The sequence below is a fragment of the Rhodnius prolixus genome, unplaced genomic scaffold (genome assembly GCF_049639745.1).
Source record: "Rhodnius prolixus isolate KJV_2025 unplaced genomic scaffold, Rpr scaffold_6, whole genome shotgun sequence".
NCBI classification, from domain to species: domain Eukaryota; kingdom Metazoa; phylum Arthropoda; class Insecta; order Hemiptera; family Reduviidae; genus Rhodnius; species Rhodnius prolixus.
In genome coordinates this window covers 42,118,784-42,142,631 of record NW_027411634.1, presented here as the reverse complement: position 1 = coordinate 42,142,631, position 23,848 = coordinate 42,118,784, and the positions used below count along the sequence as shown (strand labels likewise).

At 32.7% G+C, this 23,848-nt stretch overlaps 3 protein-coding genes and 1 long non-coding RNA gene across 16 annotated transcripts in view; 1 reads left to right on the top strand and 3 right to left on the bottom strand.

Annotated features, from left to right (window-relative positions):
• ZnT49B (solute carrier family 30 member 9) overlaps positions 1-3,310 on the bottom strand; it is a 15,814-nt gene extending 12,504 nt beyond the window's left edge. Inside the window, exons 1-4 of one of the 10 annotated variants that reach the window (XM_074141046.1) lie at positions 3,002-3,310; positions 2,782-2,928; positions 1,809-2,192; positions 336-525 (exon numbers count right to left, since the gene is read on the bottom strand). In XM_074141046.1, the coding sequence (XP_073997147.1) occupies positions 336-525; positions 1,809-2,192; positions 2,782-2,928; positions 3,002-3,080 (800 nt within the window). In that variant the 5' untranslated portion in view covers positions 3,081-3,310. Of the gene's footprint in view, positions 1-335; positions 529-1,808; positions 2,228-2,781; positions 2,929-3,001 lie in introns of all 10 variants that reach the window. The other 9 variants (XM_074141045.1, XM_074141053.1, XM_074141052.1 and 6 more) reach the window with 9 other exon arrangements.
• LOC141460752 (adhesion G protein-coupled receptor A3-like) overlaps positions 1-23,546 on the top strand; it is a 27,864-nt gene extending 4,318 nt beyond the window's left edge. The window contains exons 1-21 of one of the 3 annotated variants that reach the window (XM_074141035.1): positions 10,512-11,066; positions 11,541-11,609; positions 11,706-11,777; positions 12,178-12,249; positions 12,330-12,401; positions 13,142-13,361; positions 13,488-13,678; positions 13,762-13,898; positions 13,977-14,173; positions 14,520-14,681; positions 15,848-16,000; positions 17,103-17,252; positions 17,345-17,519; positions 17,848-18,061; positions 18,148-18,336; positions 18,631-18,735; positions 18,808-19,114; positions 19,383-19,807; positions 20,491-20,752; positions 22,580-22,890; positions 22,970-23,546. In XM_074141035.1, the coding sequence (XP_073997136.1) occupies positions 10,831-11,066; positions 11,541-11,609; positions 11,706-11,777; positions 12,178-12,249; positions 12,330-12,401; positions 13,142-13,361; positions 13,488-13,678; positions 13,762-13,898; positions 13,977-14,173; positions 14,520-14,681; positions 15,848-16,000; positions 17,103-17,252; positions 17,345-17,519; positions 17,848-18,061; positions 18,148-18,336; positions 18,631-18,735; positions 18,808-19,114; positions 19,383-19,807; positions 20,491-20,752; positions 22,580-22,890; positions 22,970-23,180 (3,930 nt within the window). In that variant the 5' untranslated portion in view covers positions 10,512-10,830 and the 3' untranslated portion in view covers positions 23,181-23,546. Of the gene's footprint in view, positions 1-10,511; positions 11,067-11,540; positions 11,610-11,705; positions 11,778-12,177; positions 12,250-12,329; positions 12,402-13,141; positions 13,362-13,487; positions 13,679-13,761; positions 13,899-13,976; positions 14,174-14,519; positions 14,682-15,847; positions 16,001-17,102; positions 17,253-17,344; positions 17,520-17,847; positions 18,062-18,147; positions 18,337-18,630; positions 18,736-18,807; positions 19,115-19,382; positions 19,808-20,490; positions 20,753-21,341; positions 21,507-22,579; positions 22,891-22,969 lie in introns of those variants that run through there. The other 2 variants (XM_074141036.1, XM_074141037.1) reach the window with 2 other exon arrangements.
• Positions 4,052-10,441, bottom strand: Cog7 (conserved oligomeric Golgi complex subunit 7). Of its 2 annotated transcripts, XM_074141043.1 has the most exons (15): positions 10,224-10,441; positions 9,638-9,727; positions 9,484-9,564; positions 8,962-9,066; positions 8,740-8,871; positions 8,461-8,644; positions 8,169-8,362; positions 7,804-8,008; positions 7,437-7,711; positions 6,920-7,040; positions 6,665-6,832; positions 5,490-5,692; positions 5,204-5,390; positions 4,599-4,702; positions 4,052-4,353 (listed from the first exon to the last, which is right to left on the bottom strand). In XM_074141043.1, exons 1-15 carry the CDS (start codon positions 10,224-10,226, stop codon positions 4,288-4,290), a joined length of 2,118 nt encoding a protein of 705 aa, XP_073997144.1. In that variant the 5' UTR covers positions 10,227-10,441; the 3' UTR covers positions 4,052-4,287. The 2 variants fall into 2 exon arrangements, with proteins under 2 accessions (XP_073997144.1, XP_073997145.1); XM_074141044.1 differs by lacking the exon at positions 10,224-10,441 and having other exon boundaries at positions 9,492-9,564; positions 9,638-9,686.
• On the bottom strand, positions 20,195-23,848 carry LOC141460761 (uncharacterized). Its single transcript, XR_012462346.1, has 2 exons — positions 23,695-23,848; positions 20,195-21,015 (listed from the first exon to the last, which is right to left on the bottom strand). It is a non-coding gene; the product is annotated as an uncharacterized lncRNA (long non-coding RNA).

The following is a 23,848-nucleotide window of genomic DNA, read 5'->3' as shown; positions in this document are numbered from 1 at the left end:
ATTCTATTCCAAACAGTTCATCTATCCATTTTGTTTTCGTCGTCGCAATGATCTGAAAGTAATTTTGCTCCACCGTAATAAAAATTCGTAGAATCTATTCTAAGGGCACTCTAAGGACAGTCCTAAGAAGAAATTCCAAATTCTGGAAAATGTCATAAACAAAAAATGTTTCATTTATTCAAAGCAAGTGGGTGATGATTGAACATATCCGAGAACACCACGTAAAAATGTTAACACTAAAATTATATGTAAAAACTTGTTTCTTCAATTTTATAAAAAAATGGAACTTACGAGTACATCACTAAACTCAGCTCATACTTTAGTCTCATACTTACTTAGCTTCTACATCTTTTCGCCAGTATACGGTTATAGGTGGTTCATTTTCATAAGGAGACCTTCGTTTTGTCGCTTTCAAAGACTTTAAGTCGTCAGGTTTCAAGAGGAAGTCTGTCATCGCTCTGGCAGGAGTAATAAAGTTTCTCTCCATTGAGGTAGCGCTCAGATCAACGCGAATACGTTTTTTAACTGCTGCAAAAATAAATAAATAATCATAACGAAGTGTTTTCATTTAGTTTAACAAATTCTATGTAGCTTAAAAACAGAATCAAATTCTGATTCAGAAACAGAGGATCAGTCAGTCAATTTTTATTCTATTATTCAGCTCTAGAAAGCGAAATTCTAAGTTAACCAAAGTCATTAGGGCCCAAATAAAAAACAACACCAACACAGTACATAGCTCTCCAAATAAGTCGAGAGGTCTTCCACCGACCATTATAACGACCAAAGATTCTGGACCCTAGTCACAAATTCTATAAAAGGAGAGTTGTGGTATGAGCTCCATTCTACCGAGATATCTCCTTAAAGCCCGATAAAGGATACAACTAACGGAGTGACAGATATAAGTGAAAGGCACAAAAATCATCGTTTATCACACCTGTCAGGACTCCTAACCACATAGTCGAAAACTTACCGAGCTCATCCATATAAGGATGAATGCAAAGTGAAAACATCCATTTCAGAAGCTGAACTCAATCGTGTACAGAAGAAATACCGAAAACAGATGCGAAACCAACAGAAAGAAGAAAGTCACCTAATTTGGATAACCTATCTACTTCATTTCCTGAAACACCCAAATTTCTAGAATTAAATACTTCACAGTAGATATTTATAGCTACAACATGCTAGCATTGACGTAGCATTGAAGGCATCTCTTTTACATAAACCCTGTTTGAATCTGAATTTCATAAGCATAAAAAAAAACAAGTAGCATAAAACATAGCCAGGAAGACATCTGTCAAAATATCAACATGCTCACGACTTTCCATCTCGTATTTTGGAATCATCCAATAAACACCTAAAGTAATTATAAGGTATTACACCATTAACAGTTATCAGATCAATACATTATCAACCAATGATGAATGAAGGCAGCTCAGGACTATAGAAATTATCAAACCAATCGTGTTTGTCCCACTAGCAGTCATTAACTTGAAGAAGGAAATGTTAAAAGTAATACACATCCAATTACAAATACTATCTTTTCCGGTATAGTTGAATTTTTAAAGTTTCTAATTGCTAATCCCCACACCTACGGCATTTAATCATAAAATTTGGCTGGTACTTACACGATTTCTTCTTACTGTAATCATATGATCATAAAAGCTTACGATTATTAACCAAAATTTTGGTCTTCTTTATTTTTGCTTTAGAGAGGAATTCTTCTTTAAGATAAAAGTTTCTTATTTGGAATCAAACAAAGACACCACACCATGCTGTACGTTAAAATTTAAAAGAAATTAAAAAATCACCTTTTTTGGTTTTTTCTTTGAATTCCTTATCTTTGTCTGTCTTGCCTTGGCCAATTTGTTCAGCTTTACTCAGTTTTGACTTTCTGTGCTGTTCTCTCCTCTCAGGCTTGGTTTCTTTTAAATTCGACAGACTCTGCGTATTAACAGCTGCCAACTTTTCAAGTTTGTTAATCAAACTTTCCTCTATATTTTCTTTTTTATCCTCGTCAGCTTTCTCTTGAGATACACTCGTGGGCGCATTAGTTACTAATTTTTCTAATTTACTTCTTATACTCTCATCTACACCTTTACTACTAACTTTTTCTATCGGTTCATCTAAAGGATTATTATTATTACTGGCTATAATTTGGTTAATGGTTTGAAATGTATTCATCTTAGAATCACCTGCAAAAAGGAACAGTTTAGAAGGGAATTAGGGACTAAGGCGGAAAAGGAAAAGTATTTAGTAAGGAAGTGGTGGTAAGGAATTTGTTTCATAAATACAGAGAACATGGAAACTTTATAAAACTATGACAGTGGATAATTCTAATCAATTAATAAGATTAACTCAATTATTTTCCCCAATTTAGTTTGCTAAGTTACGAATTCCGAGTCTGAATCAAATTTTAGTGATTTGTACGCCATACAACCCTCTGAAATAAAAGAAATCAGCTATTCGAAACTAAACCAAGTCTAAGATTTTTTTTTTTTAAAAATCTGATATCACTTTTTGTTCACAAAATCGAGAAAATAATTAAGTTTTGGAACTCATAAGAAGCAGAAATTAATTAAAGAATCGACACGGATCAAAGAATCAACTTCGTTCTGCTTCGAATTCCAACAGTAACTTTCCAATCTGTTCATTCTGCCCATTAATTATAGAAATACTAAATAAGCATTAAAGCGTTGCAAATTACAGAAAAAAAAAAAAAATTAAAAGTACATTGCATTTATATTGCAAGTATTCTTACAGCCAGGAACAAAGGTGCCTTACCTTTTGAAACAGCTTCTTTTATTATCTCAACTGCTTTGGATTCAACAGATTTTTGCGCTGTTTTCGAATCTTGGCTTTGTGTGGAAGATGATGTTCGCCCCATACTCTGACAAAATGATCTTGAATTTCTAAAGTATCTTGATGAGCCTATAAAAAAAAAAAAAAAATCTCAACTCTCACGCCACAAAAACAAGACCATAAGAAACACTCAACTACACACCTTTATTGATGCAAAGATCAACTTTTACTGTCATCTTATAATAGAGAAATTTCGCAAAAGAATTCGACCGAGGTAACATTGTTGATTTCTGTTATAATGTAAACTACCAATTATTCCTTTCTTTGAACTTTAAAACCCTTTTTCTGCGATATACTGACTAGAAAATCTCGATACTACGCTCTTAACACTTAAATCGGAACCAACATCAACCTCAACACTAACTTCCAAAGATAACCGTATATAGGTTATAAATACGTAATCAGAAGGGATAGGAAGGGAGGATTAGTTGGCATTTTGCAGCGCCAAATTCCAATTATGAAATTTATCTCAATTACAACACTTATGTTTTAATAGATGCTGTTAATAATTGTAGTAATGATTCTCTGCTGTTCCTTATCTATTTATTTATTGTTCTTATTTTAACAACTAAGCCATGCTTATTATGCAGTTTTGTTTCATAATTCTGGCCTAGTTGCTTCATTTATAATTTTCATTCATTTTATCAAATCTTTACCATTTTTTACCCTCACCCTTAACCTTTCAAAACATTCTTAATACATTCCCATGAATAAATTAAGGGATAGAATAAAAGTTCAGTTGTCTGAATTTAAGGGGCGTTAACACCTGAGGTCACTTGAAACTGGAACCTTTTTTAGCGTACTTTGGGTCAGTATTTCCTCGAAACAGACAACATTGTTCATCACTAGAGAGTATGTTAAGTCACTTTTAACTCAATTTGTCTGTAATATGACAGTCTTCAATTCTTGAAGCATTGGTAAAAGAGAAATCTATTTAATTTTGAATTGATTAGAAGCAGTTTTTTGTTTTATGAAAACTGTTCATTCCATGAACTGAATTATTCGATTCTTGTTATAACCGTAGGCTTTAGAAAAATGTACATTCAAAGAAGTGATAAGAATTAAACTATTCTGTTATAAATGACAACAGATTCCACGCTCTAAAATTTCAGCCTTCATTATTTACAATCATATGGGGATTGGTTACAAAAACTGTGAGGTCACACTTTAATGTTAAAATAAAACTACTTAGAACTTTATCATATACATATATTAAATATATACACAGTTAACTAATTCCCCCCAAAATCAATAGCTTCAAATCTAATTTGAATGAAATAAAAATTTCTTAAAATGACAGAAACAATAAATTTCATGTAAAAATAATTTTTATATAAATGTATACATACAATTAATTAAAAAAATAATAACAATAAAACGTTTTCTTTAGTTTAAATGGAAACTCGGACAAGTTTGTGTGAAATAGATTCAGGTAGATGTAATATTTCTCATCTGCCTTACTAAGGAGACGAGCTTTGCAGATCGTCCCGAACTCTATAACAAAATAAAAATTATATTTACTAAGCATGGATATTGTGACGATATTTAGTACTCTAGCAACATTAATTTGAATGAAACCATTAAAATAAAAGAACTCAAGTTGATTACGTTACAAACATCTCTTCATCAGAAGAAATGTCAGATCTTTTATGTATTAGCCGAAATATGTATTTCTATATAGGTCAAGTAAATAAAATGAAGCTGCAAAAACGGAATTAGAAACAAAAAATGTATATAACCTGAGTCTGATAAGATTCTGCTGGGAGTTTCAGCAAGAAGGCTATTTGTGATAGGGTGTCAGTTAAACCAAATCCAAGATCTTCCAGTACATTGCCTAAATAGCCTGAAATAATGAAAGGTTTAATGAAGCAAGTACAATTAAAATATTCAGCAATGAAAATCAGTTAACTGATTGAAGCGATATGGGTAGAAGAGAATCTTTCCTTTAACTTCGCAGTACAATAAGTTAAACGTCAGATATCCATGATTTAAATTACGACAGTAACAAACCAACTCTTAACTTTCTATTTTAATGAGCGTTTGTAATTCATTTCACCAGCTTCCTGCACTTGGATAATAATGAGCAACGTATTCAGAACTCAGCTCAATTTAACCTTAGTTATGGTGACATAGTCGAGCATCTCTTTTCATGTTCTCAGTAAATAGTCGAGGTAAAAAAGTACTATTGCCTTTAGCACAGTATTTACATATATTAAAATATTCATATTATATTTCTTGCTCCAGAGATTTAATTAAAAACAAAAAAAAATCGAAAATCAGAAAAATTTCCATTAAAACTGTCCAGCAGGAGAGTTGTATAAGAGTTGTTAATAATAATACTTACCAATATCTGTGGATATCTGTTTTGCTTGATTAGGAGATACATCAGTAACTGACAGAAGCAGATCGGCGTATGTATTACATGTCTGTCGGGCAGCTTTACCCAATAGTACGTCCACATTTGTTTGATCAGATTCCCGACCCAAAAATGGCTCCAGATGTTGTGGAACGGTCATTAAATACTCGCCTATCTGTAACAATATAAGATTTATAACAATTATCATTGATTTTGTTCAAGAGAAAATTATATTGAGTTTTTTTTTTAATTCTTAATTTTACTTAAGACTAACCTGGGTAATATACTCCAATGGAGCATAGCTATAATCGGGTAACTGTTGGGTAAAATTAGAAGATGCATTCCAAGCTGATTGGGCTGACTGTAACTGCATCAATACTGGTGCCATCATCACGTCCAACGTACACTGATTGGCACGACTGGACAATTTAGTTAACTTCTTCATTACTTCGCCTAACATACACTGATCACTACCATCTAGGAAAAAAAAAATCGTAACAATAAAGACAACGTACTTTTTCTTTTTACTATAAAATTCTAACCTCATAAAAACCTTCTTTTTTCTAGACGATTAAACGGAAGAAAAACATCGTAATCGAATTATTAACAGAAACTTCTTAAGATTCCCAGTTAATACAATTTCGAGGGCAGGGTTATGAAAGTACCAGAAGTTTCGAAATTTATTCTAAAATCTAAAACGAAAATCACTGATCGACTTACCCTAACTGTTTTCTCCAAACTGTTTAATAATTATTGTTCTAACTTTTGGTTTTTAATTTAACTTTAATTTCATAAAAAAATTTAATAGAATATTTATTATACAAATATACTACTTATTTTTTTTTTTAGATTTTCACCAAAATGGCTCCAAAAATTTATCTTTAAACTTAGTAAACATATTGCACTTGTTTGAAACATTTTTTCATGACAATCGATAAGAGAATTTCTGGCGGGAAAGAATAGTTGTATTTATGGATAGTGCAATTATCGATTTATCACTTTTATAGTATTAGAGAAGTTTTGCAACCATCGATTTTTAAGAACATTAGAACAAATCGTAAGAACGTAATAATAAACTTAATTATTAGAACATAAGAGCGATTTTATGAAAGGTTTTTTTTTTTTCTAGTTAGCTTATCGCCATTTTGGCGAAATTCATTAAAGCTGAAGCTTTGCATTTTAAGTATTATGTAAATGTGAAGTTGAAATTCCAGAATTTGAACTTTTTAATCAGTTCAACGATCTTGATGGCTGGATTTCCTGCCTCAACAATTTCTCAAGCCGCACAAAATGGCGTACTCATTTACGTCGAAACCTTAATATTAAAGTTTTAAGGCCTGCAAGTCTACAAAATAAGACACCCCTACTTTTTAGGAGAGTCTTTTTAAAAAAATAATTCAATCTTTCTCACTCGAAAGTTGAATTTTATATTTAATTTTAAATATGTACCTTGTTTTAAACTGGCAATCAACGCCTGATGTTCTTTAAGACCTGCTGGTGTCAACAGAATAGCTTTAAAATCTGTTTCATTTGATTTATGTTTATCACCTTTGTCTGTAGCTAATAACCTCTGGATGAGATCACGGTTTAAACCTTCCACAGAACTTTGGAGATCTCCTGGAAACTATATGCAATTAAAGTTTTACTTTTTTAAAAAAAGGGGAATCTTTTTAACCATATTGAGTGGCCAAATAAAAAACATACCTATATTTTGTAATAATGTAAGGCAAATGTGGAATATATTCCAATCTTCTTTGTTCAATCTTTCCACTTCTATCTGTCGAATGAAGGTTCTGAATTGATCCAAATGTTTCAAGAAAAAGAACTGGAATGTAGAAATGTTATTGTTACTTTTCTTAATTTCCAGGAAATATTGTAATCGCGAAAAGTTTTCAAAATTAAGTTTCATTGGGAAAAATCAAGTGTTAATACCCGGATTTCTCTTAAAATAGTTATAAATGACGTACGAGCGACAAAAGCACCGAAACGCATTCCATGCTTGAGGCTTTTCCAAATTATTGGGCTTGAGATATTCTATTAATATACTCACACACACAGACTCATGCACTACAAACTTTTTTTCTGCTCAGGGGGTCCTTTTACATGTATTTCCGGTAAAAAAAAAACTCAATTTTGATAACATTTATCGATTACAATAGCTCCTCTTAATACGAGAGAGAACAAGATAATATTGTTTGAAAAATTTTCATAAAGATATAACCTCCAAAGCAGAAGCTAACTGTCCAAGAGATGCGCCTCTTGTAAAGGACATACATCGTGCTACTGCCGCTTCACTGGCAGCCACCAGTCGACCAGTTGATTTAGCCAACTGTTCTACAGACTCTCCAAGTGATTGATTAGTTGACGCGTCCACATCATCCCACAACTCTCGACTTATCTGCCTTTCCTCTAGTGTTCTATAATCTTTCACATAATCAATGTAGATTGAATATATAGTTCGTTCTAATTCAGGCCAACGATCTTTCTCATGGTTGCCTGGGGATAAAAAAAAAAGAAAAACAATGAATGCAACTAACTTGAAATAATCAACATATAAAATGGAAATACAGCTAACTGGAGATACTGACCAAGTATTTCCAGTTGACTCCGCATATTGTGCGCAAATCTGTCAGTGACTTCCTTCAGCTGTATAAGAAATGAGATAGGCTGAGGCTGTTGCTTCAATGCAACATCTATACTGGACGTTATATCCTTCTGCAGGGTGACCAGAACATCTACATATATGGACGGTAACATTTCTATTGTGCCAAACACCTGACCACACCATTTTACCTGTGTCATGGTTAAGGTATTTTTAGAATAATGACTCGCATTTTCCCAGGAAAATTCGATTAAGAGGATTTCTGGGCAATTAAGTAGATTTCCTCTTAAGTGAAATTTTTTTGTAATGTTCGTTTCCATATCTTGGAATTAGCTAAAATAGTAAAGTCACCTGAGATTGCCAGTTGGTTAGTAAAGAGTGGTAAAACGCTTGCAACCATTCAATTACCCCATGATCTTGGTCTAGTTCTACGAGATTAGTCCATTCACGGCACATGGAGCCTTTCTCGCATCGTGAATAGTACTTAACTAATTGAGGAAGCCTTTCCATACCAGAAAACATATTCACATACTTTTTGGATTCATCTGTGGAACAGAAAATAGGCAATTTTTTACTTATTATCACCAAATTAATAGCATTGATGCAAATAATGACCATGAGTAAAATAAACGAAGGAAATTACCTATATTTTTGTTAGTAAAAGCAGTTACTAGAGCTGGACTGGTAATAGCTTCTAATCTATTTTTGAAACTTTCCAATTGTAATTTACGTTCCTCAAAATCAACACTGTTAGCTAATACAACTAGAGACTGTTGCATGCTCATAATTTTGCTAGCAATAGCATCTGCATTGTGCGTTTCAAAAACCTGAAAATATATTTTTTTGTAGAAACAATTTCGTTCTTTTCATTTCAATATTAAGAGATGAGATTACTACAAAAAAAAAAAAATAAGTAACGAACGTCTTCCATATCATTGGCGAGTAATGTCCAGTTATCTGCTTCATGTAAAGCCTGTTTGGCAGTATGCAATTCCATCTTCATTTTGTCTAATTTTTCTAGTATAGCCATGGAATCAGCAGTGCCTTTCTGGATCTGTATCAAATAAATATTTGTGGTACTATGAAAAAAAAAACTGTTCACAAATCTAAATTATTTAATAAATAAATGTTACATCGCACTTACATGAGTTATTTCCTCTTTAACCAATTGCATCTTCTCTTTCAGCATCAATGCCTCCCTTTGTATCATATCAGCATCGTGCATCACTCTGGGTAGATGTTTTAAAACCTAGAAAGATGTAGCAAATAGCCAAAATAGATTATTACGTTAGATTTTAACGACTGGAGTTAATACCAAACAATTTTGATATATGTAAATCAAGAATTACAAAAAAAACTTTCCATATCTTCAAATGCAGAGGCTGCATCATATACCTTCTTAATCTTTAAATAGTAACAAAAGGAGAGTAACAATGAGAAAATAATAATATGAAGCATAAGCAATAGGGAAAGAAATGTAGAAGAACTGAACTTAAATGTTTTGACTATCAAGTACTTTTATCACTTAATTAACAACACAATAATTTGACCTTAAGAAGTGAACTTCTAAAAATGTGTACGAACACTATACTGTCCCACCCTAATGATTTTTTCATTATTAAATTATTGCTTTTGTGTTTTTAATATACATATACAATACACTAACATGCTCACTTGTTTCCTCTATAGCACCATTTACTTGTTGCACATAAAGTTGTAATTTTGCAACTAATGAGGATAGGAACGCCTAAAAAGAAAAAAATATGCTTCAAAAACCTGTTAAAAAAACAAAATGTAATACTTATGCGAAAAATATTTACATCTTTGTTCTCCACTGCTTGCGCTGTTTGAAAAGTTTTATTAATCCAGTCTTTAGCATCAAAAGATTCTTCCGAAAAGGCAGATATGTCCTATGATAAAAGTACACTTAGGAAAGACTATAAAATCTGATAGGAAAAGGCACTTAAAAACAAATAATACGGTAAACTCATTTAAAAAGTTCAACACACATACTCTTTTACTTGTATAAAAGTAATGTTAAATTCTTTTACTTCTTTCTTATGTGGTTAGACATGTAAAGTCGAGAAAAATATACTAGAGCTATACAGCAATCATGTTCGCTTTCAGGTAAATCGAAAAAACAAACGTATTTGTGCTTTCTCATAAGAAAGGAATCTTAATAAGATTTTAGAGTTTTAATGTAAACAAAATGTCATAAAATTTGGAAGTATCTTCACCTACTTAGTTTTTAAAGGCCTAAATTCAATAAAGCAATTGAGCAAAGAGATGTCTGGTACATTTAATTTTAGTTATTACATTCTATAATGAAATTGCTCTACAACTTCTATATATAATCCTTGAGTTGCAACAAAGTAAGAATTAATAAGTTGGTTAAATTGTGCTTACCATTTTGAAATAATATCTTCAGAAGTAGTGTGAGTTTTCCTTAATTGACAAATAACATGCTTATCAACACTTAACCCACATACCGAATTTTCGGCACTGTGGTTAACGGTTTAAAAACAAACAAACGTGATCATTGCTGCCAAGTTTATTGTCAGGGATAAAATTGAAGTTCATTGACTATCCCTTCAAGAAAAAAAGGGATATTTTGTTTAATGTTGCCCTCAACACTGACTGAGTGGAAAAAAAATGTTTCTATTCGGGTATTTGTGTTGTGTTGCTCTTCAGTGTTGTGCGAGTGTATGTGTTGATCAGTTAACGCAAGATTTGAGAGTGACTGTGGATCATTTTTTTAATACATTTTTTAGCTTGCCATAAAATTGAATGTTGTTCTAATTTAATTTACTTCATTTTTAAACTAATTTTCTACTTGCTGTAGAAATGTGTTGCTCGAGTGAAATCAAAATTACATCTCCCGAGTTGTTTACATTGAGGAGTGCTAGTTTTTTACCTATTTGAAAGATAAATTAAATGATTATTTTTTATTATTTTACATATATATTATCCTTATAAATAAAACGATGCTTTTATGCTCTTCCAATAAAAAGCAATGGCCAAGTGTTATCTAGTCATTTTTCTGAATGTATACGTGATTGTCTCCTGTGCGTTTGTTTATATTACCGGTGAAAATATTATTTGCCCCGCAGATTGCCTTTGTTCGCCTTTATATAAAGGAACACCGTTTCCAAATAAATTAAAAGTAAAATGTGGTGGCAATTTCAGTGTTATAAATATTAGTGACATACAGTTTAATGTTTTCAAAAACCTTAAGGATATTATTAATTTGTAAGTATTTTTGAGATTATAAGAGTGTATAATAAATTTTTTAACTCGAACTTTTTGGTACTCATTTTAATGGGAGACTTTTCTTGAGACTATTAAGGACTATTTACTAGTATTATCAGAACTTGTCCGCCTGCCACCACAGCATTAGGGCACCCCATCTCTGTAACAATGCATGGCTCAAATGTAAACTGCAGTCTTACATATCTCCCTATTTGATTACGTTGGATAACATTTCTTCTCTAGGATGTCTCACAGTTTTCTTGGACCTATGCTTACATTTACTCTGTGATCTGTCACAATATGAACTCATTGTCAATGCAAAATCTGCTACCGCAATCATTTAATTTTTCGATAATTGCATTAACTATTTATGTTCATTTCACAAACTTTTGATCTCTCATTGTCAGTTTCACTAATTGTAACTGTATTGATTAAGAAATAATATTTGTACTCAGCTAAATTTGTATTTTGCAGAGATCTATCCACTAACAATATCACAATCCTGAGAAGAAAATCCATTCCACTACAGGAGTTACAAAAACTGTGGGTTCCTTTTTTGAATTTTCTTACATCAGTTAGTAAATTTTCTTTGTTAGTATTATAATTACTAATTTTTTGTACCTGGTCTTATTTATTTAGCGACTTAAGTACAAACAGTATTGAATGGATTGATGATGGAGCCTTTGGTAATTTGGGTGCACTCAAACGATTGTAAGTGATTTCAGTAGTTTTTCTTATTTAATATACCTCAAATTTGCATTAATTAAAATAATATTGTAAATTATTGCTTTTTTTTTTGTGACTGATTCATTAATCCCAAAGGAAGAAAGATTTTGCCAATATCAGTCATAATTTTTTTTTATTTATTAGTTTGTCAAACTTTCGACTAATTGTTTATTATAATAAGTATAAGGTAAATAATTTTTGTAAACTATTTTTGCATCAAAACGTTTCTAATCTTTTTCTTTAAGGAATAGGTATGTTCCATAGCCCTGAAGATGACCTAATCCCTAGGTCAAATTCGTGGCAAAGGAAGTGGCAATAATCTTTCTTCCCTTTGAGTTATTGGAAAATATACCAGGAGTAATTTTTTTTTTTTCAATCTTTTCAGGGATTTATCCAATAATCGAATTAAATTTATTTCGGCAGGCATGCTGGAAGGCCTACATTACTTGGAAAAATTGTAATACTCTCTTTTTTATTTATGTTTAATATATATGTAATTGTTAAAAACATAAATTAATCTTTACTTTTTTTTTAAAGGAAAATTAGTCAGAATTTGATTCGACAAATTAAGGAAGGAACTTTTGATGGGCTTCTTTCCCTGAAACAATTGTAAGAATTATTTCGATTGGTAGTTTTATATAATCGATTTTTTTTTTCTTTTATCGTTATTTTTAAAAAGTGGCAGGGAAGGGATTAGCTATGAGGTTAGCATACTGGACTCCCACGCGGAGGTCCCGAGTTCGAATCCGGCTGCTGACCCTTAGATTTTCTCTTCCTAGGAGCTTCTTACAGCTCACTGTCCGGTGATGGACAGTGTTGTCTGTAACGAGAGAACACTGTCCGGAGGCCGGCAGTGCACTGAAAAAAGCTCCGGGCGCCAATAACCTTAGATGTTGACGCGCCTTAAATCATTAAAAAAAAAAAAAAGTGGCAAATAATGACTACTTATTCTCAAGGTTTTATATTAATTATGGACATTTAGGGTAATAATAATAGGAAAGAAATGTAGCTCAGGGTTTTTAAGAAATTCGAGACCACACACGGGATTAAAAAAAAGGCCAGATAAAGCCCATCGCCCTTAAATGTTGTTAGAAATTAAATTACTAACGCTAGTATCCAGTAGCCTTCATACAATCTCCACATTTCTTGCCATTAAATGCGTGTACACTTCTTTTAAGACTAAGTCCAATAAGTCTTGATTGGAGAGTGAAGGGTTTAATCTGCAGTTTAATTTTATTGTGGCCTCTTGATTCTTCTGAAGTTCTTCATATATTCTTTCCTTATGGCCCTATATAATCTAATCTCCGCCAATGATTATAAACAATCCAATCCCATCTGTTTCCTTTCAGAGATATATCGAGCAATCCATTGTTATGTGATTGCGAATTTTGGTGGATAGGCATTTGGTCTGCTAATATGTCAGTTAAATTATCACCATCGGCAAAATGTTATGAACCAATAGCATTGAGAGATCAATCGATTAGAAAGTTGAAGACATTAGGGCAACATTGTTCTTGGGCGGAGTATTCACAGATATCACCACTACAACTTACACCAGATAATGATCAGGTAAGTTCAAAAAATATTTTCTTTTCTGGGAGTGTTTTTTTTATCTGATTGATAAGTTTAAACGAAATTAATATCTAACTTTAACTATGTACTTTAAAACAGATTTTTTGTTTTTCTCTCACTCAGGTGGTTTTTGAAGGAGACTCCCTGAAATTAGAGTGTAGAGCAGTGGGCGCTTTGAGAGCATTGGCAGCCGCCGTCTCACCACCAGAAGTATCACTTACCTGGTATTGGGCAGGCTTGGCTCCGTCGAATGTGTTTCCAAATTCTGTGAAAATTGATAATAAAACACCTACTGATTCGGGCATGTTGCAAAGGTAAATTTGCTAATTGTTTAGCTAGAAATTGAATATTAAAAAATGAGTATCTGAAAATTGTAATAAAAAGTAATATTTTCTAGCACCTTAGTTATTGACCAACTTCATTCTAACCATACTGGGGAATGGAATTGTGAACTAGTATCCAGCGAGTTGAACCATACGAACACCTTGTCTGTTATTGTGATTTCTGGACGTACCAGTTATTGCCCGCCCACAGGTATTACGGCTGGCAAATCTTAATCATTTAAATAAATTATTACTACCTTTAAATAATTCAATTAATTTGATTTTTTAGTGACAAAAAGTAATAAAGGACTATATAATTGGCCAAAAACCGTAGCCGGTCATGTAGTAGATTTACCATGTGCTGCGGAAGTTGCTCTGGGTGCAGCTAGATACAACTGCACACTGAATGCAACTTGGACTGAACTAGACACTGTTGCGTGTCCTTATGTATCAGAAACTACAAGAATATTACAACAATATGCTAAAGTTGGTATTGAGGACAATATTTATATGGAAATTTCTAGCTTTACGAGAGAATTAACACTAGAATGGAGGCATTTTTGGGGCGATTTTACGCTTAAGATTTGTTACTTTTTAATTGTAGCACGTAGAGTACTATTAGGATTACTGGACCATCAATTCTTCACTAACAGTCAATGGTGGTAAAAACAAGACTATTTAAAAACTGGGTTTTAGCAATTTATATTTCGTTCTTGTTGTACAGTTACTTCTTTGTTATTACAAAAATATTTTTGAACAGGTCTTGAACAAGCCTTTGAATGACAATAGAACTTACAGACAATTGAACATTTTATTATTTATTTATTTTTAGATGAATCTGAGTGAATCAAGTAAAAGTTCCATATTGGAAAGTGTAAAACGATTACACAATTACACATTAGGCAATAAGTTATCATTTAAAGATCACATGGACATTGTGTTCATCACTCAAACTATCATCAACTATTTGGAATTTGTTTCATCAGAGAAAGAAGTAATTATATTTAGATATTTTTGTCCTTTTTATCTTTAATTTACTTTTCAAATGAGAAAAAATACTTTCTACTTAAGCTTTAAAATATATTTTTATCATTTAAGCATTTCCTTACAGCAGTCTTGCAAGATAAAGCTGAAGATCAATTCATTCTCAGATGAGCGCTCAATATGCTATTTTTTTTAAGCTTCGCCATTCCCTAGTTCTCCTGTTAGATTAGATAAAACTAGGGCGGCCTCAAGGCTTACGCCACTGCGACCCCTTTGCATCTATTGTGGCTCCCCTCAATCTAAAGCTCACCCTCCAAACCTGTCCTTTTAATCAGACTCTTGATGCTGGAGAGCGGTTCTTGGGTAAAGCTCACAGGCTTTGGTTTTTCCTCCCCGAGAAGTAACATCCTTAGCCAGGACAAGCCCCTCACACTGACATAACACGTGCAGTACTCTAAATCCTTTTTAACCCTTTTGTATTGCCGTTTTCCTCACTTAGAGAGAATAGATTATAATTTTAGACGGGAATATGTAGAATCTAGCCTTTAAACAGATTTCTCATGCCCAAAATGACATATACTACAAAAATAGAAGAATAAAAGTATTTTTATTGGGGCGAAAGTGATAGAATTTAATTTCTTCGTGTCTAAACCGTAACCCTTATTGTCTACTTCGAGGATTACGTCATCTTTTTCGAAATGAAGCATTAAACCTATCATTAATGATAGCAGATTTTTCGTAAAAAATACGTGTACAAATTTATTGTTTTCAATCTAGCCATACTAAGGGTATTGAGGGGTTAAAACATGTAGTTAGGCCCGCAGTGCTGGAATAAATCAAAACCCAAAGATATTGAGCTTTCTCCAGCCAAACTTTGGCCATTCCTGTTGAAAGCAGATCGGAAGGCAGTTTTCTGAGGAAGTTTGATGAGATGGATTGATTTTTCACCTTAATCATTGCGTAAATTTACGAAGTAAACCAACTATTAAAAAGAGACTGTCTTTCAGGCTACGACCTAAAAAAAATTAATTATTGCTGAAATTTTAGGACAGCAATGATGCTCTTCAAAAGGATCTTCCTTCCGTTTGAAGGGCTGGTCAATGCCGAAAAACTTTATTCCCTCCATTAATCAAAAACTGACGTAGCAGTTCACTTTTACTTTTATTTCTTTTCTAGATAGGAACAATTTTATTGGATTTAGTTAGCCATTTAATGGATTTAGAAGAAAATTTATTATCGACGGCCCAGTATCAAGATAAATCCTGCAGTAAACTGATACAGGCAGTGGAAGCTATTGCTGAATACAGTCATATGTCACATCCATATCGCGTAAGTCCAACAAAATTTGTTCTGTTTGTTAATTTTCAAACTAAAAGAAAAAATACATATTAAACGTTTTCTTAAGGATTAAAAATTGACGAGGAATCGGTCAAATAAAAACGTTCAACTCGTCTTTTTGCCAACGTTTCGACAAATATATAGTCTTCTTCAGGGCCTGGATATTAAAAATACAAAAAATTAAAACAAAAAGACGAGTTGTTGTTTTTATTTAACCGATTCCTCGCCAATTTTGAATCCTTAAGTTAATAATTTGTCACGAAACCTATATTATTCATGTTAAACGTTTTCACTATTTTTTTTCTATTAAGCTTATTTCGTTTTCTTGTACTTTTATATATTCTTTAAACTCATAATTTCGAAATATATTCATTTTTTAGTAATATTAAACACTTTTGTAAGACCGTTTAGTAGGCTAAACCTTTATTTCGCCCGCAGAATTGCCCTAAAACGAATTTCTCTAGAAATATTATTTATATTAAACATATCGATCAACATTTATATAATGTGTGTTTATTTCAGGCTGAGAATAAAATCTTGCAATTATATCTAAAGCTTAATTCCTTTATCAAATTAAATGGATTGCCTAGAATGTTAGCAACGACGACCATTATTTGGTTAAAATTATATATAAAGCATTATTTAATATTCAGCCAGAGTAAAGCCTTTATTGTATTTTCCTTGAAAAATGTTCTACATGAGTAGTACGGCTAAAATAATTTGAAGAAAATCGATGCCATTTTCGTTATTATCGATGTAAAATAATTTCGATTAAGGGGGGTTTGATCGATATATCTGAATCGCGATCCAATCGGAATATAAAGTTTTGCTTCCTGCATTTTTTAGTTTCTTTTTTTTTTATTGAACTACGTGAATTTCCTGTTAAAATTCGATATAGAAAATTGGATATCGCCCCCTATATATTTCCTAATTGATATTTGTTTTAGGTGCGACGACACCTAACTGAATCGTTCATTCGAAAATGCTACTTGACTTAATCGATTATATAGGTTTTTTGCAGGTTTTTTTTTTGTAAATAGGTTTATTTTGAATTATGTTTGTAGACATATTTAATATGGATTTCTTTTAACAGGGATGGAATCTTGCTGTTGAAACGTTCAGAGTTGCCCGTGAAAATTTCTTAGGTCTAACATGTACCTGGTGGAGTGGCAAGGATCGAAAACGTGATAAATTATTCCAGTGCTCTAACAATAAAAGTACAGTTCTATTAACTCATGAAAAGGTAAAAGGCTTTTATTAAGTAAAAAAAATTAAATAATATTAATTCAGTTGATCTTATTTATAGAGCTCACTTATGTTGTTTTTACTTTACAGCTGGTTGAAGCGTCCATCCAGATTCCTGAATCATTGTTTCGTCAATTAGAGCACAGAGGTCGTTCATCAGCTACTTTGCAGATATTTTTTGCTGTTTATGATAATGGCAAACTTTTCCCACCTATTAATGAAAGTATTTCCTCATCTACTACACCAATTGTGGGAGCAAAAATAGGTAAAGTACTTTTAAAAAGTTGTAATTATTTCTAAAACCAGATTCTGTTTCCCTAAAGGAGCAAATTGAAAAGTTCTCAGGCTTTTCACAGCTAAATATTGACCGGCAGAACATAATAAAGAAATATGACCAAATCATAGTCGTATTATTTCTGAACAGTTGAATTAAATTTCCTAAATACAAAAAAAATAATACGCGGCAGCGAGATTTTCGTTACAAGCATTAGCTAATTATATATTATTATATTAATATTGTTATTTCTTTGTAAGTATTTACAAATATAATACTCTGAGCACAAGAATTTTACAAAATAAAGTTTATTGTCTAGTTGGTATGGAAGTACGCGATCTATCAGGACCAGCTTACGTCACGTTGGGTGGTGTAGGCGATGGTGCTTCACCCGCCTGGTGGGACCAATCAGCTTCCCAATGGGACTCCAAGCCGTGCAAACCATCACATTTGGTCACCGATCTGCTGATCACGGAATGTACAAATCTTGGATATTTCACGCTAGCTCCGCTTATGAGACGTCATAGAATAATGTGAGTTTTTTCGTTATTTTTCATCATTAATAATTAACTAGTTTCCATTTTTTAAATGATTAAAATTTCTATTTTATGAATTGCAGTGTAGAACAAGCGAAATCTAGGCTCTCTTCTCCAGTCTTATATGTTGGAACCTTCATAAGCAGTACATGTCTGTTGGTATCTGCTTTCACGTATGCTATATGTCGGAAGGCTATAAACATGGCGGACAAAATGAAACATGCTCTAGCGAATAGCTGGGTGTCATTTTCAATGCTATCTATTGTGTTCAGGTAAAAATGTACTCTCATATTTAAAAAAAAAAAAATCATTCACTCATGGAATATTATTGAATTCCTAAATTACACAGATAAATGAATTGGGGTAGTTTTGTGAATAAGAAAATGGATTTCTGTATTCAAACCTTGGGTTTTATGGTAGTTATCGGGGTGAAAGGTTATATTTTGGTTACAAACAGTATATGTAATATTGGTAAAAATGAAATAAGCTTTTTTTTTTTTTAGAATTTCAGTTAGAGAAAGAGTTGTTTACATCAGATTTTTGTAATCTACATTGTTTTGTTTCAGTATCGGAATTTATCAGACGGAAGATGTAAGAATTTGTCAGTGTGTGGGATTGCTGTTACATTATCTCACCCTGACCTCTCTGTTCTGGATGGCCATCACTATCAAGTAAGTCGATTGAAATTATTTTTTGCTTTGATATTTATTAATTGCTATATTTACAACTCTTTTTATTGACAGCGTGATGAGGAGATGTGCCAACAGTAAGGCTGAAGACGGTGGAGTAGTAGCTCCCACGACTTCTATTTCCAGCGACTGCAGTCAAAGCGGTACCGGAGCAGTTGGCGTATCCTCACAACCGTTGACCGGACTTTATCTGGTAGGATGGGGAGTTTCAGTACTGTTGGTAGGTCTGTCCGGTGCTGTGAATCCTCCAGGATATGTCACGCCCACTTACTGTTCAATTGCTCCCAGACCGGCCTTCACTCCAGTACTTCTACCTGCCACAACTATACAACTGTTCATACTCACCACTGCTTTACTAGTTGTAAGTAGATTGTAGATATAAATTATCGTAAGGGTTGGTTGACACAATAAAAGCAAAAACAAACTTTTTACTTAGTCTTCCTCAGTCGTTTCAAGTAAACGAAATAACCATAACTACGCAAACTAAATATTCAAAACATATAATATTTCGAAGAAGTTCAAAAGGTCTCCCTAGTAAAAGCAAGTTCGTGATAGTGAAGATGAAAGAAAACGCAAATATATAAAGTACCCAACAATATTACCAATAAAGTTAATTATAATGTTGACAGGTACGTACAGCAGCTGTTAAAAAAGATTCCAATGCCCAACTGTCCGAAGGAACCCAGGCTACCGATCTGGAGCTGTTAGAATCGGCTGCCGGCGGAGGTGGTGCTAACGGGCCAAATAATCAGGCCATCACCGACAGGACTAGCATTCATAGTGTGGTCACGCCAAGCTCTAGAATTGAAGACACGGAACACTCTATACAACTTCAACTGAAGGCGTTTCTTATAATTTTCTGTTTGTTCATCTGTGCTTGGACAATGGCTGCACTGTCTGTAGTTAAACCGTTTGGTTTTGCACATGAAGAGACAGCCTTTGGTTCATTGTACGCGGTGTTCGCCATTGCTCTGGGCGCGTTCACTGTATTCTTCTATTGTTTCTCTAGAAGTGATGTCAGGGCAGTATGGTTCACCATTAAAAATATTAAAAGGTACGTAAAAAAAAAATCAGGCGAGTATAGCGGATGATGAATATTCTTCTTCCTGTAAAGTGTCACTACAAAAAATATACTTGTTTTTAGTGTACTATATTGTGCAATGGCACTAATTGAAAATCATATTACAGAAAGTGAGATGTTCTAGAGTACATTCTTGTTTAATTTAATGCTCTATAAAACATTTTTCCGACAGATGTGACTCGATTATCTGAGCCAGAATCTTATAATAATAGTTTTCACTTTTTTTTGTTACACTATGTAACCTTCCAAGACTGCTATCACTAGCTTACTCACGAGAATTCTGACCCCAATTTCCACTGTAAACTACAAAAATAAGAATTTCTTAAATCAATATTCATTTCTTTTAGAAATCAATCAATATTATCTAAACAAGTCATTGTATTATTTGATAAATTATTATTGATTTACATAGTTTTCACTTTTTGGTTACACTATGTAACCTTCCAAGACTGTTATCACTTTAACTTTTTCTTTGTGTATATTTAATATTGAACTTAGCTTATTCACGACAATTCTATTTCTACTGTAACCACTGAAAATATGTATTTCTTAAATCAATATTCATTTGTTTTAGAAATCAATCAAGTATTATCTAAATAGGTTATTGCATACAAATTTTTTTTATTATATTTGACAAAATCCTTATTGATTTACAGATGCAGAAATGTTACAGATGTTAGTATTCCACCGATAATAAATTCCAATGAGACAAGAACTATTAACAGTGATAGAAAATCAATAAGTCCTCGGCCAGCTGTCGTCACTCAACCGTTGCATACTGCACAGGAGATCATGTTGAATAAGACAAATTTTGTAGATTTACACCGAAGACAATATCATAATAATGTGGTCAATGAACCAAACTCCTTTTACAATCCACATCAAAGTATTGTGGCGAGAAAGTTCTTCAAAAAGCAGGTTACTATAGTTATTTTGTTATTATTAAATTAGTTTTTCACTGTTATTATTTTGATCTAACTTCGTCTATTATGACTACTGGAAGATATCTACATAGTTATGACTTTACTTTTGAAACTATTAGTTATTATCAAAAGTTTTTGAGTACAAGTTGTTTTATAAAAACATCCATTTAATTTATCTATGCGGTCTATTTGTAAGTTTAAAGAGAGCTGATTAAACTACTTACGTGTGTAATTCTCAACGAATTATCAGTCTTACAGCTGAAATAAAAAAATATTATCGTATTTATTACCCAATCAGCAAATATTAATCTAAAATAAATTGAGTGCCTTGAAAGTATGTCCAGCTGACTGTCTACATCAAATTTCAGCCAAAAATCTAGTTTTGTGGATAGAAAAGTTCAATTTTAGGTAAACTCAAATTCTGTTTACAGTTCTTCTTAAAATTAAACCATAATTTTGAACGTACTTGTATTTTGGGTGCAATATAAAAATCACGGACCAAAGTAACGCTTTAAGTAGCCCAGTTTAAAGTATTATTTTTCTGAACGAGGAAATTAGCTGGTTTGCATTGTATCCTTTTTCAGGAGAATGTAAAAAAAAATGTGGCCACATCATCGGCAAGTATGGCTTTCTTATTCTTAAGGTAATGAATAAAATTTGACTAAGAAGAAATTCTGATGGCTGAGAAAGGCCTCTTCTGCCACTAGGGTGAAACGTTGGTGCATTGCACCACTCCAAAAATGAATTATGTATATGATTGTTTTATCTTATCTTCTGCTTTATTTATAAATATTTTGTGGATTCTTGCCCTTTTTTTTTTCTTAGCTTTGTTGGGTGTAGGTCTTTGGTTCTTCGACATTGGGTGCGTTCCACTTGCACTTGCGAACGTTACAATCGAAAACCCTATTGGAATGGACTATGGGGCGTTTTAACCGTTCATGTAAACATTACAAATGGCCACCTCGAAACTAAGTCAGAAGCTTGAAGAGGTTGTTTTTTTAATTTTAACCCCATTTATAAGCAGTTGTAATAAACTTTATTAATTAATGGTAAAGTTGACTTATATTTTAATTCAATTTTTTATATTACATTTTAGTGGAGTATTTATAAAATTAAAATGTCTTTTGTGGCAACGGTTGGATATTTATTAATGCAACGTAATAATGCTTTAGAAAGTTCTTCATCTAGTTCCGATGAAGAGTGGAATGTAATTTTACAAAATCGCAATGGTGAAAAGCGAAAACTTAAGCCACTTATTATTAACTATCAAAGTGTAATTGGTCGTTATTCAGTGATTTAGTACATACTAAAGTTACAAAGTTACATAAAGGGATAAGTAATTTTTCATTTTATTATTTTTTTGTAGACTTTCGAGAAACGCATTCAATTATTTAAATGAGATAATACTTTCATTTACCTGATATAATTTTTTCGGTCGCCATCTTTTCTTTTAAAAAATTGCGCCAAATTTCTGAACGCCCACTTCGACCCAGCTCTTTAAGGTGGGGGGCGTTGTGAGCTTCGCGTGAGCGAAAATAATGACGTCATTAGTGACGGTTTCGCCACGACCACTACGACCGCGGTCGTTCATTAGTGGAACGTCTGAAGGTACATTTTGATCGTTGTGAGCGCTTAATGGAACGCACCCATTATGATCATAGTTTCATATCTTAGCCACATAATGAGAGCTAATTTCACAAAAGGAAAATTATAGTTTTCAGAAACTACGCCCAACATATCTTTAAGTTCTTATTACAAAATTTAATACAATCAATACCCCCCCGCCCCCAAAGTAACTGATTAGCGATTGTTGAAAAACCAGAGAAGAAAAAGGAACAACTTGGGCAGCAATCGAAGAGCTGCAGGCGATGGAAGCGCTTCGGCACTCTCGCCGGACACTTCAGAATTGTTCCATTTGGGTTCTAAAGTGAACAACACTAACATCCATGTGGAAACACCTTTACATACGATCAGTTCTGACGATAGGAACATTCTGGGTGTGGACGAGATCAATCAACAGCAAAGAAATCGTTGGGGACCTTCATTAAATGAAAGATTGGTGATCGGTGCTGAAAGTAACGCCGACAGTGAAGCCGTTACACAACCCATACTAAATAATGATGGCAGTGTCAGGTAAAAGGATAACACACAACTTCTTGTCATCCTTCTATAAATGATAATATCTAAACAATTAATTCCTAAACCTTCACAGATACGCATCAGTGGCATCAGACTGTTGTAGCTGTATAGTTTCAGAAGCGCATTCGGCTACTGATTGCACCCTGAGAGATCTAACTTCAGATCAGTCTAGTCGCAGTTCCCATCTGTACGCAGTTGTCGCGCCTGACATGTCACCACCGCCAGGTCGTCTTAAGATACCATTGCAGTTGCCCGACGAAGATAAAAGAGAGACTAGTGTTTAAATTTTTTTTTTTTATATATATTTCATTAAAAATATTTATGTACAATATAAATCTATTTCGCCATATTTAAAGTGCTTCCTAAATCTTCTTACCCAAAGTTAACTGCTGGGAACTTGTATAGTTTGTATTTATTTAAACCATTGTTTGTTTCTGATTTAGCAAGTTTTATTTTTGTTGAATTACAAAATGATTTCAAAGTTACAAAAAGAACAATGCATATGGTTGTAAAGATCTCATTAAATTGTAAAATACTTAATGAATTGTAATATTAAATGTTTTTTATTTTATTTTAACTATTATTTATTATTGAAAATTTTGTATACTGCCAATCAGGTTTTTTTTATACATTATTACAAATTTGTTGTAGATTATGTTTTACTATTAAAACCCATTCCATTTAGCATTCAACTAATCCAGAGGGACTCATTTGTTTTGGAATTGCGGAACACATTTTCACATGAAATTTTTATTATGGATCATAAAAATGTATAAAATAGTAAAGTAATATAAATACCTACGAGTATTGATGAGCAGTTCAGAAAAAAATAATAAAGCAAATTTCAAGTTTCTATTAGAATTCCTGTTATTATATTCAAGAATTATAAATAAATTTAGACAAACCTATAAAATAAACGAAATAATAACCTAAGTGTGTAACATTTGCTTGA

Coding starts and splice junctions, on each gene's coding strand:
- Cog7 (XM_074141043.1), bottom strand. Junction 5,693..6,664: donor GATTGCCAGTTTAAAACAAG/GTACATATTTAA, acceptor TTTTTTTCCTAG/ATGGTAGTGATCAGTGTATG. Junction 5,391..5,489: donor CATTGGAGTATATTACCCAG/GTTAGTCTTAAG, acceptor ATATTGTTACAG/ATAGGCGAGTATTTAATGAC.